This window comes from Citrus clementina, unplaced genomic scaffold (genome assembly GCF_000493195.1).
Source record: "Citrus clementina cultivar Clemenules unplaced genomic scaffold, Citrus_clementina_v1.0 scaffold_9, whole genome shotgun sequence".
In the NCBI taxonomy this organism is placed as follows: domain Eukaryota; kingdom Viridiplantae; phylum Streptophyta; class Magnoliopsida; order Sapindales; family Rutaceae; genus Citrus; species Citrus x clementina.
The window spans coordinates 7,889,526-7,906,132 of NW_006261964.1; the positions used below are offsets into that span (position 1 = coordinate 7,889,526).

At 34.8% G+C, this 16,607-nt stretch overlaps 3 protein-coding genes across 3 annotated transcripts; all 3 read right to left on the reverse strand.

The window, feature by feature from the left end:
• Nucleotides 1-191: 191 nt before the first annotated feature.
• On the reverse strand, nt 192-3,737 carry LOC18032067 (deacetoxyvindoline 4-hydroxylase). Its single transcript, XM_024179062.1, has 3 exons — nt 3,188-3,737; nt 2,652-2,973; nt 192-422 (listed from the first exon to the last, which is right to left on the reverse strand). Exons 1-3 carry the CDS (start codon nt 3,703-3,705, stop codon nt 192-194), a joined length of 1,071 nt encoding a protein of 356 aa, XP_024034830.1. The 5' UTR covers nt 3,706-3,737.
• Nucleotides 3,738-4,644: 907 nt separating this feature from the next.
• Nucleotides 4,645-5,073, reverse strand: LOC112098911 (protein NRT1/ PTR FAMILY 5.5-like). Its single transcript, XM_024185596.1, has one exon. The coding sequence runs from the start codon at nt 5,071-5,073 to the stop codon at nt 4,645-4,647; it is 429 nt and encodes a 142-aa protein (XP_024041364.1).
• Nucleotides 5,074-6,020: 947 nt separating this feature from the next.
• On the reverse strand, nt 6,021-8,631 carry LOC18032437 (protein NRT1/ PTR FAMILY 5.4). Its single transcript, XM_024185604.1, has 5 exons — nt 8,535-8,631; nt 8,103-8,329; nt 7,236-7,750; nt 6,882-6,966; nt 6,021-6,779 (listed from the first exon to the last, which is right to left on the reverse strand). Exons 1-5 carry the CDS (start codon nt 8,629-8,631, stop codon nt 6,021-6,023), a joined length of 1,683 nt encoding a protein of 560 aa, XP_024041372.1.
• Nucleotides 8,632-16,607: the final 7,976 nt, after the last annotated feature.

Sequence of the window (16,607 nt, forward strand, 5' to 3'; positions counted from 1 at the left end):
GTTCTTAATAGTACACAAAAGTAGAAAAAGCATAGCAAGCAACACTTGCACACACGAGGCTCAATACAAGTACGAACGTCACAATTCCAAGCAACAAACAATGATCCATCAGTACTAATTTTTTCTGCAAGCCACCAAATTGGAAAATACCGCCAAGTAATTAATTAACCACTGTGACTTGCCAGCTTAAGCTAATCCAATGCTGAGAGTTCATTATTCTTCAAGGATTGGTTATTGTAAATGTCTTTTAGAGTAATTTCAGGATAGAGCGGAGGATTTACTTCTGATAGCAACTCTTTAATTGGACCATATCGTCTCGAGCAACTATTATTCATGAAAACACTTCCGATTGAAATTCTGGAGCCTTCCTTATTTGATAACACTCTATGATAGGCACTCTTGAACTTATCGTTGGTAATCAGCTGCATGAACACAAACATGTTGGTAATCAGCTGCATAAACACACACTTCATATAAACGATAATTAAGTTATCTGATAGAGATTCATGCTCAGGTGTAGATGTTCACATGAAATTTTGTGAGGACGATTCTTTCACAGTATTGTGAAAGTGTGTGTCCGCACAAGATTTAGTGCGAATGTCGCACCAGAGAATTTTTGATAGGTCCCGATCAAATACAGAAAAGCAATGCCTGATATTTGTTCAGTTTATGGTATGAACAACCAGTATTTGTTTAACTAATTTATTTATTTTTTTTTGTTTAACTAATTTTTTTTTTTGTTTATTGATAATTCTTCTCCTTTTATTCGCAGCGGAGAACTAATTTATAGTAGCTAACCTTACAAGTCTTTGATTCCTAGCCAACAATATCAGCTAGATTATAGTAAAATAAAACAAGAAGAAATATTTAAAGATAACTTAGAGACCGAATCCAAATCAAACATGACCACCACGCTTTGATTCTCTTCCAAACAGGAAACGAAAATTTTGACGTGGTAATTCTCCTGCTCTCGTTTTGACACTCAATAAACTCATCCTGCACGTGAAACACGGTCTGCATGAAGCCATGCATGGCTTGCATGAGCACAGCTTGGTTCCTTATCAATACCCCCTCGTGGAAGAGGACCCTTGTCCTCAAGGGTCAGCAAAGGAATTATTGTTGTAGCAATGCCGTATCTTCCCAAGTTGTTCTCTTTTGTTTTCTTCACCATGTAGTTCCTCTGCAACTTCTTCACAAGTGATCTCGTTGGTGTCGTTGTAGCTCTCGAGAAGTAGAAGTTGAGGCCCTTGACATTTATGACCCGCAGTGAATCGTTCGTTGCAAGTGAAACACAGTCCCTGAGCTCGTCGTCGTTGCATTTCATCCCACGGTAATCTTTTGACAGGCACGGTTGGTGATGCTTGAGTAGGTGGCAATGTTGGCGGTGTGCGACTGGAGGGTGGCTGGAATAATCTCCGTTGGTGTGTTATCTGGTCATCTTTCATACGAGCAAGGCTGATGGCTTCCTTTAACGTACGTGGCCTGAACATCCGTATATCCTCTGCAATCTCCGGTTTCAATCCTCCCATGAAAGTTCCTACCAACGCTTTCTGTGACCACCCATGAACTCGGTTTCCCAACCTCTCGAATTCCTTCTGGTATTCTCGCAGAGAACGTGTTTGTTCGACCCGAGACAGTGCTTCATCAAAGTCTTCACAATCCGTTGGTCCGAAGCGCGCCCAAAGCTCGTCAACAAATGTTTCCCACGTAACCGGTTGGCCTTCTTCTTGGTAAGCCTTGCGCATCCACTGCCACCATTGATTTGCTTCGCCCTCCAAGTGATATGACGCTACGACTACTTTCTGCTCATCTGTGGTTTCTTGGTACTCAAAATACTGCGTTACCCGATTGAACCACTCCGTTGGGTCGTCGCCGGCATAGCGGGGAAACTCCAACTTAGCAATTCTTGTCGGCAACGGTGGTCGACGTCCTTCACTTTCCTCACGGAATGGTCGTGAAGATCCAATGTGCTCGTTAGTGCCGCGACTGGCAGTGCCTCTGGTTGCACTAAAAGATTCTGCCAATTTGCTCAGAGTGTCCTCCAGACGCTGCAACTTGTCATTGATCCCAATTTCTATTTGTTCCATCTTGTTCTGTAAGTTCCCGATATCAGCTTCAATTCGTTCGATGCGTTCCTTGTTGGTTGCCATTAATAGCTAGCTCTGATACCAATTGATAGGTCCCAGTCAGATGCACGCTAACAATGACTAAAAAAGATGATAATGTTGTTCTGCTTTTGGTGAGAACGGCTAGAGATAATTTAGTTTGATAATTCTTCTCCTTTTATTCGCAGCGGAGAACTAATTTATAGTAGCTAACCTTACAAGTCTTTGATTCCTAGCCAACAATATCAGCTAGATTATAGTAAAATAAAACAAGAAGAAATATTTAAAGATAACTTAGAGACCGAATCCAAATCAAACATGACCACCACGCTTTGATTCTCTTCCAAACAGGAAACGAAAATTTTGACGTGGTAATTCTCCTGCTCTCGTTTTGACACTCAATAAACTCATCCTGCACGTGAAACACGGTCTGCATGAAGCCATGCATGGCTTGCATGAGCAACTTGCATGAGCACAGCTTGGTTCCTTATCAATTTTAAATTCGATGGATAGTATTTCTTAATAAGTTATCTAACACACACTTGCCTGCATCATGTAGCCTAAGTTTACAACTAGAGCTCCCGGAACAGGGGCAATGTCAAACCACTGATCTTCGTGAAAGACTTGGAGGCCACCAATTTGATCTTGTATGAGCACAGTGACAAATCCAGGGTCAGAATGTGTTGCTATGCCGATGGACAATTCTGGTTGAGGGCATTCAGGGTAGTAACTATTCCCAATAGTCATTTCCTCTACACAACCTATGTCTTTCAGGTAATTGGGGTCAAGCCCTAAAGCTTCGGATAAAAGTTCAAACAGAGTGTCCCCTGTTTTCCACATTAGGTTGTTGTATGTGATCATTATCTCTCTGCAAATTAATAAAGACAAAAAATAATCACTACTAAAAGAAAGGGAGAATGACATTTCGACTTTTAGAAATTATTTTTTTATTGGGTTAACATCTAGATGAAATGAGAGTAATAAAACTTATTAGGAACCCAAGTGATGCAAAAAGTTCTAAGAAAGAGGCAGGTGTTATCCACTGTAAAAGAAATAAAATCTATTGGTCATCGTCCACATACCTGCAAGCTTCAGGCAAATCTTCAGGATTTGAAAAATAGCGACCCATAACACAACTCAAAGTATCTTTCCAAAAGAGAGTCGGTGCACTATACAAATTTAAATTTGAACAATATTTAATTTTTTTGGAGTAATCACGAGAATAATATTTCTGCTTAACCTCAACATCTTGTTCAAAAAACCTACGGATCCCATCAATGGCTTGATCCAAAATGCTTGTTGGGATTCCATGATTGATCACTTGAAAGAAACCCCACTCCTCACAAGCACTTCTAATTTGGTCAATTACCTGAGAACGCAAGCTTGAATCCTTGTGTATTCTTTGACGGTCTATCATTGGGATGCTGATTTTGGGGTCCCTGCAGATTGGCTTATCATCAAACTTATGTTTAGTGTGATGATCTTGAATGAAGATCTGTGGAATGGTTGTGATCCCAGCATCTACGAGTCCCTTAACGCCAGCTTTCGTGTCATCAAAAGCTTTCAACTCGCTAACTCTGTCACAAGTAATGCTTCCCATTGCTTGGTGAATTATCTTTTACTCGGTGAATTATGAAGTACATATGCTGACTTGCTGATGATTGCTTTTGGGAGATACCGTTTATATGATTTCTAGCTTGCCACGTGCAACATGTTGAAATATAACGTCACCATGATGATATGGAAATTTGTAAATTTGATTCTGCATTATTTATCATGATTAAATTAATTATAAATTATCAATAACAGTGAATTCCGGGGACCACCAACCAGTGGGTGGCACAGCACAATAATAGACTGGGCTGTGGCTTTGTTTTATGTGGACAAAATTTCAATTAGCATATTGCTGCTTGATAGTTAACGTTTCACATTCTCCATTTGGACATGCTATTATGGATTCACAGTGTTGCTTAAAAGATAGATCTTAAATGAAAAGAAAGCTTTAATGGTGAAATAAATATTAAAAAAAATGATAAAGAGACTAAATGTTAACCTAATGTTAACAAAAATAATGGTAAAATAAACCTGTTTTATCATGTTAATAATAGTGGTACATATTTAACTTTAATAAATTTGGCCATTTCGATTTTTAATTTGGCACCTTCCCTGCTCAGTCAAGAAAAAGAATACTATAAAAATTAAAATAGAAAATTTGGCAAGGACATAACTGCAGAAGTGTTATATATCAAAGCAATGTCAAAGTTATAATACTTCCCTTATTAATGAGAAGAGCACTAGCATATACAAGATCGACAATCACTTAAATTAAGCCTTAATAATACTAAACTACATACATGGGATCTAATGCGTACAAGCAATGCTTTCTGGTCACAGCAGCTTTAGGCTTTCAGCTACAGTATAAAGTGAAACTGTCGCTTGAAAATAAAATTCATGTTCGGCAGCCTCTTTCTATCCGAGCTCCATTTTTATAACCAGGCAGCTAAATAAGATGATTTAGATGGCAACGGCGTCTGTAGTATTAATTGTTTTTCTGTAGTCCCTCATTATCTACTTTCTGATCGCTTACTGTGTAGAGAATCGACAAGAGCAAATTGTAGCACACGTTCACAGCACTAATAACTGTTAAACTCTTATAGTACTTATCAAGCCTACTACCATCCAAGGTTTTAGCCAAGTCGCCTTTGTTTGCCAAAATGAAAAAGATGTTAAAAATGCTTCCAATTCCGACGAAAAAAGAACTTATTGCTGATACATGGTACTCCATCCGTTCAGGAAAATGAGAGCTCGAGTATTCATCACATCCATGCAAAGCAAGCCCTTCCATAAGACCCAATAGACAGAATTGTGGAACAAGCCAAAACATGCTCATATTTTCCAATTGTTTGAGCTTTTCCAACCTGCGAACCTCAACCTGCCATGCCACTGCGCAGCAAACTGTAGTCATCATCATTCCAATGAATGTTCTTAACACTTGAGCTTGTCTCTTTTTATTTTTTGGAACAAAATTGGAAATTAATTGTTTTGACAGACAAGAGATCGTTGCACGAATTATCCCTTTACAATTGTTTCATTATCACGACCCAAATGAAATGGCACTTGAGCAAATGTACGATCAAACATGCTAAAATCAAATACCAAAAAATAAAATTGGAATTGGAAGAGTAAATAGCAAAAGATTGGATGAAAATTGAATACCATAACATAAAAAAATTAAAATAAATTGAAATGACAAGAGTTAATTAAGAGCAAAAAGATGCTTGACTTACCAAGAGCAAGGACCAAGCAAATGGTGTTACATTCGGGCTTGATGGTGAACTGGTTGGAGATGGGTACGAATGTGATCTCGTTGAGATTTGGAGAAGAAAACGGGGAAATAGATGCAATATCTTTGTTACTGTTTTTTGTTTTAACTTTATTTTACTGTTGATCACGTGCAACTCATTAAAATTTCTAAACGCAGTTATTATTGTCGTTTCGGTGTTCTCGGGCTATCACATGCTCGGTACGTCTATCACTAAGTCTACTCTTAATAAATTTGGCCACTTAGGTTTTTAATTTTGGCTCCTTCCCTACTCAATCGAGAAAAAGAATGTTTTTCTAGATAAAAATTAAAATAGAAAATTCAGCAAGGACATAACTGCGGAGATGTTTGATCCTGGATTTATATATCAAAGCAACATCAAAATTATAATACTTCCTTGTTACCGAGAAGAGATATATTCAATAGCACCAGCCTAAATAAAGCCTAAACAGTACTAAACTACCTACATGGAATCTAATGCGTACATGCAATGCTTTCTAAAGTGAAACTGTCGCTTGAAAATAGAATTCATGTTCAGCAGACTCTCTCTATCCGAGCTCCAATTTTATAACGAGGCAGCTAAATAAGATGATTTAGATGGCATCGCTCCCTATAGTATCGTTTGTCTGTAGTCCCTCATTATCTACGATCTGAACGCTCCCTATAGTATTGTTTGTCTGTAGTCCCTCATTATCTACGCTCTGATCGCTCGCTATAGTATTGTTTGTCTGTAGTCCCTCATTATCTACGCTCTGATCGCTTCCTATAGTATTGTTTGTCTGTAGTCCCTCACTATCTACTTTCTGATCGCTTACTATGTAGAGAATCGACAAGAGCAAATTGTAGCACACGTTTACAGCACTAATAACTGTTAAACTCTTATAGTACTTATCAAGCCTACTACCATCAAGGTTTAGCCAAGTCGCCTTTGTTTGCCAAAATGAAAAGATGTTAAAAATGCTTCCAATTCCGACGAAAAAAGAACTTATTGCTGATACATGGTACTCCATCCGTTCAGGAAAATGAGAGCTCGAGTATTCATCACATCCATGCAAAGCAAGCCCTTCCATAAGACCCAATAGACAGAATTGTGGAACAAGCCAAAACATGCTCATATTTTCCGATTGTTTGCGCTTTTCCAACCTGCGAACCTCAACCCGCCATGCCACTACACAGCAAACTGTAGACATCACCGTTCCAATGAATGTTCTCAATACTTGAGCTTGTCTCTGCTTCGTTTCCGGAACAAATTTGGAAATTAATTTTTTCGACAGATAAGAGATCGTCGCACGAATTATGGCTTCAAAAGTAAGTAGAAAGATTAAGTAACGTTGAGAAATCATTCTGGCTCCCTGCTCAGGAAAAAATGTATTTCCCGCTGACAGAACCAATCCAAACACAATGAAGCTAGACCACAATGGCAACAATTTAAGAAGATATTTTGACTCCCTGACCTGGGCCACAGTGCAAAGTGTGCCTGCCTCTTCTTGTTCTTTAGAAGTACTTGATGTCTCTATAATTGCCGCTTTGTCTATCCATCTGCAATTCAAACAATTAATTTATTGGCAATTTTTTTAAGGAAAATAGGAAGCGACAGCTCATGGTTTGGCAAAATGATCACATAGACTCTTTTATAAATACACCTTTTTGGACAAATCTTGGAGGTCAGTGTGACCATTTCTGAATACAAAAGGGTATCAGTGTGTCCATAAAAAGGTCTATGTAATTGTTACTAAAAAAAGAGGGTCTCCCCGACAATTTTGCCAGACCACGAGCCGGGTGTGGGTTTATACATGTTAGGTATATACCTGAGTAATTTGATTCTGGGTGACAAGTGTAATACGTTTCCCTCATCATTACTGAAGAACTGCTCCGGAGAAAGAGGATAATTGAGATGCTTTTTCTTCAGGGAGGTTTTAACGACACGGATTATAGCAAATCGGTCAACAGGAGGTATTTGTCTACTATGATAAAAGGGAATACCCAACAACAACAGGATCAAACTGCCCCCCATAAACAACAATGTGAACTTGAAAGTATTCTCCCATGTTTCAATATTATTTGCATGGAATGCTGCAGCTACACCGCAGCACCAGGCAAACCGCCACCACACTCTTTTCTGAGCCATTACTTGATTCTCATTTGTATTTTCTGTGCTCCCTTCTTCACCATGTTCTCTTAATTGATCGGCAAGAAATGGTCCCAAAAGAGGCGCCGCTCCAACTTCACCCACTGCTAACAGGACAATTCCTATCATGTTGAGTAGCTCAAACTTGGTTTTTGAAAATTTTCTGGACGCTGTATAGAACAATAGCCCCAATGCCTGAAACGAAAATTGTTGGAACTAATTGTATAGCATAACATTATGATCCTAAAAATGCTTTGTTTAATCATTATTATAATCAGGAGTGCAGCCAAAATGAATACATGCCACATCAATTATAGCTTAACTATTGGGATCTTTAGCATTATTTTCATAGGGGTAAGGCTCCTAATATCCTCTTATTACGTATATTTTTCTCTATATTCTGTGAAATTTAACATATGCTGCAAAATAATAATTTCTAAATTTAGCCTAAAGTACTACAAAATCCAGGGTCCACCCCTGGATATATATTTCTTGCAGATGATAGACATATGTTTTAATTTAGCAAATTTAAAACATATTTACTCACAAGGATGTAGGAGACAGTTGAAAATATGAGGATTCTGAGAGGACGGATGGCATAACACGAAATCCAGGCGGCAACAACCGCAAGAGTTGCTAATATTCCATCCTGAATACTCGTAAATATTGCAGCTTTCAGAAGTGTGAATAGTTCTGAATATTCGGAGTCGGAGAAGTAAGTTATCAAGACGCCCACTACAGCCAAGTCTACCAGTTTGCGGCTTATCAACAAACCTGGACTCAAAATATAATCATTAGAAGAAATGTTCGTGCTCACTGAAAAAAGCTTACACATGAAAACTACAAGAACAACATAAAAACTGTTGCCATGTTTTTATTATTTAGCCCAACTTAGTCTAAGATATTAAGTACACCCTCTTAACTAAATAAATACATTTTTAAAAGATATGATTTCCTAAGGCGCCTCAAGCAAAATTACCTGACATAAATGCAGCAGCCTTACAAAAACAGACGTAATATCGTACCCAAGTTATGAACCTCTTTTTAAGCTTCAACAACTGAGAAAATGGAAACATTGTAGTTTCTGAAACTGCTTCTTTTATCTGCAAATACTTCTACTTGTGAGCTGTGAATCCCGAGACGATGAAGATTTTGTAATTATACCAAAGTCTTCGCTAGTCTTCTAAAAAGTTAGTTTATTCAAATTAAAAAATAATAAGTCGCACTTCAAGACCAGCTATTGGTCACATAAGTCAAAATAATGACTTACTGTACAGCTCAATAATTTTAGGTGGTATGAAACACGTTTGATGAGACGGTCATAATTACACTGTACCATGAATGATCCTTATTGAGTATATAACCCCTTTCTTTTTTCAAACAAGATTTACGCTTTAATTTTGGGAGGTTTGCTAAGTTCTTTCTTTTTGTAATGGTTAAGGAGACTGACAATTTTCTATTGAAGTTATTTATACATGTATTTCACTTTTAGATAAATAATGTTGTACAAACTAATGTGATAATTTTTTAGAAAAAAGTATATGTATATCCTTAAGATTTTAAAAAATGGTCATATACACTCTGAGTTTTCAATAAGGGACACCAAAATACTTTTTTACTATAGTATCCTTAATAGATAGTAACAAAAAATATTGACTAAATATTTTAATAAATATAAATAAAATTTAAATAGTTTAATTTGTCTAGTAGACTAATAACATTAGAATGTTTCTTAATATATAAAATAATTTTTAAAATATAAATTATTATATTTATTTTATTAATATATTTTTACTTATTATAAAAATTTTAAATAAATATTTAGGTTAGATTTTAAATTTAATAAAATACATGTCATGTACTAATAATATTAAAATTATTTTATATAATATTAAAAATAATTTAAATTTTTAAAATTTTATTTAATATTATGTTTCAATTTATTTTGAAATTTAATTTATTTTGAAATTTAGTTTAATATAATTTAATGTTGTAAAGTATTAAAATATTTTAAAAATATTGAAATTATTTTAAAATGTATATATTGTTACATTTATTTTAATATTATACTTCTATTTATTATAAAATATTAAAAATAACATTTTAGTCAAAAGGGAGTTTTGGTGTCTCTTACTGAAAAAATGGAATGTACATAACCATTTTTTTGAATTTTCAAGGGTGTACAAGTCATTTTTCCTACTTTTTTTATAATCAGTTGAATTAAAAAAAGTCATGTGGCCACATATATTATTTCTTATTTATATTTTCAATCAGCAAATCATAATGTGTCATATCTGTTTGTATACGCATTTATGAACATAAAAAAGTAAGGTTAGGCACTAGTCGGGTTGGAAATCAACCCATCCAACCCATGTATAGTGCTAATTGGGTGAGTTGGACTTATCTCGAGACCCATTTTCTGTCTTTGAAATATCAATAAGAAATTAAAATAATTAAAAAATAATTTAATAAAAACAACTAAAAATAGAATACAAAATTACAAATAATAACTATCCCTCAAACTTCATTGTTAATAAAAAAATTATTTGTATAGGATACTAATCACACCATAAAAAGTAATAGGGTGAATTCAAGAGTTGGGTTTGAAAATTTTCAACACCTAGGAAATATAGTGCATTTTCTCCACCCCTAAGAAATTAGGGGTTGGCTTTCTACTTGATTTTAAGTAGAGAAAATGATCAAAACTACCTTATTGTTTGTTAAAATTATAGGTTGAATTTAAGAGTTGGGTTTGAAAGATGCAATGTGTTCATATATATGGAATGTGCTTTCTTTATAGTGATTTATGGGATGTGCTTTCTTTATAGTGATTTATGGAATGTGCTTTCTTTAGCACTTAGCCGAAAGATTCAAATTTCCATTAATAAGACGGTTAATGATGATTTCAAAGAGCCAAAAAGATTTCAAGAAAATACATGTTTTCAACTTTGTGTACAAATTAATTACGTCTGTATTTGGATGGTTAATGTAAACTAGTCAGATAATTAACCACGCATTAATTAATCAAATTTTTATTATTTAATATCTTTGCATCGGATGATCATTGATCAATTAACAATATATTTTCCTTTTGTGCATGTATCCACATTGGACGTCAATATAGTAATTTGTTATGAAAAAAAAATCAATCAAAATTATTTTTAATATTTTTAATATTTTTAATTTTCTATCTAACTTAGTGCTTGTTTAGTATAAAATATCTAACGCCCAGCAGTAGGATAACTCCAACAATTCCCCTCACACATCGGACCTTGGGTCAGAAGATAGACACTCGTTCTCTTTATTAGATTGTTGGGTTGAGATTGTTGATGAATGTGGACTCTGATACTAGTGTTAGGTAGTCTTAAACTTCTCTCAACCCCAAAAGTTAGTTTCAGGGGTGAGATTTTCCTGACATTTATAAAATCACCAATAGTCCTTTTCACAATCCATGTGGGACAACTTCGATAGTTTGATTGTATTTTGAGTATAACTTTTGAAGATTAAATAAATTATTTTGCTTCTATTAGTAAAACCTTAAAAATTAGATTTTTGAGAGTGATGGTCATAGTACTTAAAGAATAAATTGTGTAGAATAACGTTTTATATATTAAATGATCTTATTCCATTCTTTTTATTTTTTAACCTAACAAAAACCTAGTCCCTTCCCCACCCATTTGAGTAAGTTGCGAATCTCAGATCCCTTGCTTTCAACCAGATGATACCCATAAATTAGATCAAATCCTTTTCATAATATCACTTGCCGCAATAGTAAAATTAAACAAAGCAAAAGTACTCTTTTTAACACCAATACAAAAACAAAACAAGCATAAAGCAAGACACAAAATATTAAAATAAAAATCATAATATTGCATATCTCCACATGCCACCAACATTTTCCATCAACTGTTTGAAAGAGATCCTCCATCTCATCCTGCTTTGGAAGCCATTCTAAGGAGACTTGCTTGAAATTTTTAAACCACTCGTGTGTAAGCTAGGGAATTTTTAAGATTCAAATAGCTTCACTCCCTCTATGGCTCCATTTTGTATAACTTTTTAAATAGAGTTGATTTAAATAGGCATTCAATTAGTAGAGTTTTTACAAATAGATCTTTTACCCAAAAAAAAAAATTGTTTAGTTCATTAGTTGTCCAAAGAGATTTTATTAAAAATTAAAAATTTATTTTAATGTACAAATTTTCTAAGTTATGTTGTGAAATGGATACGAATAAAATAAGAATATAAAATAAATAACGGGCATATTAGATAATTTAATAATTTAAAAAAGTTTTCTAATCTCTACTCTAAAAAATTCAAAATTCGAGTTTTTACTAATAGAGTCAAAATAATTTATTTAATCCCAAAAACTAAATTCAAAATAAAACCAAAGAACAACCAAAATTTTGAAAGAATTTTTAAAATTAAATAAATATATATGACCATTAAATAAGCTAATACTAAACAAGCACTATACCTTTGAAGGACTTGCAACCCATCCAAACGCTAGGTCCACTAAGCCAATATTGTTCTTGTCCAGTGCTAAAAAAGCATTTTTCCAAACAGCTCCACCCTGCCCCAATATATATAAATAATATGGATAAGATTCTCTCTTTCTTTCTTTTTTTTTTCCCCCTCTCATATTCTTCAACAATGTTGAATTAACAAGTGATCCTATTTTTAATTTAAAAAAGGAGTCATGTTTTTATTAATTTTCAAATTACATCTATGTTTTGATTAATTAAAAAGGCCAGCTAATGAGATCATTAATTTGGTCAACTACTCAGATAACCGTGCATCAATTATACAATAGGCATTTCTTTCCCAAATTAATATATTTGCGTCATGCATGACGATCATGGATCACTTGTATTAGAGAGCTTAGGTGCCCAGCGAGTAAGTTGCAAGCTGCTATCTTTGGCCATACCTTTGAAGCACAAATACTTCTTTTTATTCTTGTTTGATAGTACGGTTAAAATCAAGGCATCAATCAGGAAGGTGCGCAGCAAGTCAGGTTGCCCAGCCGCTGTCTTTGACTGTACCTTTGAAGCACAAGTACTTCTTTTCATTCTTGTTTGATAGCACGGTTAAAATCAAGGCATCAATCAGGTGGGTGCCCAGCAAGTTAGGTTGCCGAGCTGCTGTCTTTGACTATACTAATGGTTGTCGAAGCCAACAAAAATAAATACTTACCCTAAATAAATTGTGTATAGTGATTGAGCAGGGTCGTGTCCACAGAAATCGGTAATTATTTAAATCCTTTTAAAATGTAAAACGTAAAATGGGGGAATTGTTGACAATAATAGAAATCAAATTAAAATAACAAAAATGTAAATTAAAGTTGTAATTCAAATTGGAGAAAGCTCTGGTTGAAGGAATTAACCCAGCTTGATTCGACTACTGATCATTGATTCATATATAAATTATTATTACTTATGAAGAGACCGGTTATAGCTACTGAGACCCTCTAATAGCTAATCTCTCCTTAACTAGTCGATAACCAAGGTAGGACCGTTGGTTATTTCCCTAATCAATAGACAACCCTAGATAAGATCATAGGATTTAATCAATTGACAGCCTGAAAAACTAGAGAGACCCAAATCCTAATCAACAAACACATACGATGACTCATTTAAATTAGATTGTTTATTCTCACAACACAACTCTCTGCTATGTTATTTGTCACAAACATTAAAATCTTCATACGATGAATCCTTTAATTAACAATAGATTAAGTTGATAATTAAATAGTGGCCAATTATCTAATTAACAAACATAATCATGATAATAATTCAGAGAATAAACAAATACCCAGAAAGTAATAAAACAATTAAAGCATAAGAAAGATCTCACAGTAGTGATGAATCAAAGCTTCATTAACCTTCAACCAGAAAAATAGATTTAGTTCTTCATAGAGAGAAGAGAAAAATTTAGATCTAGGGTTTCTTTCTCTTCTCCAATTCTCCCTTTTTTCACAATAAATTCCTCCCTTAAATACTCTCTCTCTCTTCTCCTCTAGAGTTGTTTTTTTAAAATAAAATACTAATATCTGAAACATTAAATTCGTAATTACAAAAATACAAAACACGTTAAACTAAAAACTGCAGGTCCGTAGTTGACAGCACGCGCCCACGTCTTATCAACAAAGTTCTTCTGACGCTCATAATTTCTCCAAGAAAACAATCATCCTTAAATATCATCTTGTAGCTTAATTTTATGATCAATCAATAGAATTGCACCTACGAAAGTAAAACACAAGTTAATCACTATTATTAAGTGCAAAACATTGATATTAAGGGAAGTAAACAATGCAAAATTAGTGCATAAATTGCACTCTAACATATACCTTTGAAACGCAAATACTTCTTTTCATTTTTGTTTGATAGCATGGTTAAAATCAACCATCAATCATGTACTTATTGTGAATCGTTGAAGTAGATCTACAATGCATAATAAGTAATATTTATTTAAAAATTGAAGCTACTAGATAATTTCGATATAAATTAAGTTCAACTTTTACTTCATCAAGGTGAAACATCATAAAGCTTGTAAATCTAACACATGAACGTAAAAGCTTAAAAAAAAATTTGAAGTTGCTTGATAACATAGAAATACAAGCAAAAAGAGATGCTAAAGAATACATCCCAGATTTTTCATTGGGTGGGATTATTGATCATGCTAGCATAATGATGAGGGCTGCCTGGATATCCAGTATTTTAATAATATGGTTAAGGTTTTTGAGCTTAAGCTTTGGTGGTGTTTTTAGGAGCAGCTTTCATTATGGGCTTCTTTTATGAAGTCTAAGTATTGTACAACTGCACATTCGAGTATGATTTAGTTTTAATATCCTACCTACCCTCTTTGGAGGCACCTATGCTTGATTCAATATGTTGCTGAGCTTCATGTGTGTTGGTTGTTTGGCCGAGGGTTGTTTTTGGTATGGTTGTTAGCTGGGTTCTTGTCCTTTGGCCTTTTATAATCATGTGGTGGCTTTTATGGTGCCAATTTCTTTTTATTAGCAACATACAGTATGAGATAGGGGTAAGCTTCAGGATGTCCTGCCTTTTTTAATTGTTGTGCATATTCTTTTGATTCCTATCTCTAGTGGGGAACCATATGTGATTTTGTGGGACCTTTCTCGTGATGGTAGTTTTTGTTTGAGGATTTGCTTCAGATATTGTGCATTGGATAAGGCCGATTTTTGTTATTTGGCAGCGACATATCTCTTCATGGATATCCTTTTTTCTCTAGAGGTTGTGACACAAATTCTTGACCACAGATGATGCCTCGTGTTCAGGGGATTTCTGCGTAGTTTCTTAGTATCTTTGTGGTCAGGCTTCTGAGACTTCTAGGTATTTATTTCTTGATTGCCCTCGAGTTAGGCCGGTTTGGGTCCATTTTCTACTTACTCTTGGTTTGCGCTATGTTGCTTTTCTGTTCCACCGTACTTTATTTCTTAATTGGTAGTGAGATGCCCTTTCTTGGAGCCATATTCGAGTTCTTCTTCCTTGTTTTATTTTATGGCATGTTTAGAAGGCCTGTCATGCATTGAAGTTTGACTCAATGGCTTTTTTTGTTGATGACATTATTTATTGGACGGTGTTGGATCTTAGGCTTGATGGTTTTGCCTTTGGTCTTAAACCATTCCAATTGTGAGGCGTTTTAGGTTCTCGGTTTGCAAAGTGCTTGAGAGTTGTTGTTTCATCTAGGAGGCCGATTCTTTTAGTTTCTTGGCTGTGGCCACCACCTGGGGCGGTGCAGTTGACTATTGATGGTTGCTTTAGGGGTAATCCTAGGATGGCTGCTTCAGATAGTATTTTACGTGATCATCGGGATGTGGCTTTAGCTGCTTTTGGTTCCTTCCTTGGGCGCTAACGGATCCTTCATGAAGAATTCATGGTTGTTTTTTTAGGGGTTATAGTTGGCTGCTCAGCTCCATTATTCTGTGCTTGAGGTAGAGTCAGACGCAGCCATGGCGGCTTCTTGGATTTTTTTCTAAGGCCTTGTTCATTCGGACTATACCTATTCTTTGCGTCGGGTGTGTAGTTTGACATTTTCTTCTACTTTGGTAAGTCATGTGCTTTGAAAGGCTACTTCTACTGTTGATTTCTTTGGCTTGCACTCTTCACAGTCATCGGTGTTTCTTGGGTTCTCATGATATCTCTGCTAGCTTAGCTAATAATCTCCATTTGGATGTGTGTAATTTCTCATCTCAAGCAATACGATTACTTATTTTTGTCTTCCATTTTTTATCTTGTATTTTTCTCTTTCCATTCTTATGTTCTTGCAATTGCAATTTTGATTTATATTCACCTCCTTATGTATTTGATTCATTCTATAATTTATATGAAAGATAGGGGTCCCACCTTTTTTTGTAGTTAAAAAAAAAAATCAGGAATCAAACCTAGGTCATCAAGGTGAAACATCAAACAGGTTGTAAATTTAACATATGAACTTAAAAGCTTAACAAAACATTTGAAGTTGCTTGACAACATAGAAATACAAGCAAAAAGAGATGCTAAACAACACAAAATTTTGATTGGGTGTGAGTATTGTTCGTGCTAGCATAATAATGAGGTGCCTGAGAATACCTAAGACTTTCTTGATAAATAATATAATCTAAAAGGTTAGGAATCACAAATGATTGTCCAGGTATGAACAAACCTGGCTCAAAATGTGAAATGTATTAAGATTTTCAAACATTTAAATTAATAGTTAATAATTTCGGACAAAGGACACTTGGAGACCCTAAACTTCATTGATTCTATGTTATGGCTCATTGTCTCTCTCAACAATTTAATTTCTAGATTATTTGGCTCCTATCTATTAAAAGACAACACCGTTACTAAAATTATAGATTATAACAGTTAAACCTAAACTTAAGCCGTTTAGCAATTTACAAAAGAAAAAAATATAACAAAAGCCAATTGTTGGAGTAGCAACGTGCCAACGAGAAAACCTCAAGCCATGTAATATCCTGTATCAACTAAAAAAGAACAAACCACCACCCTCTAGGTCGTCGCTGCACTAACGCTGGGCCCGATTTGAATACTTA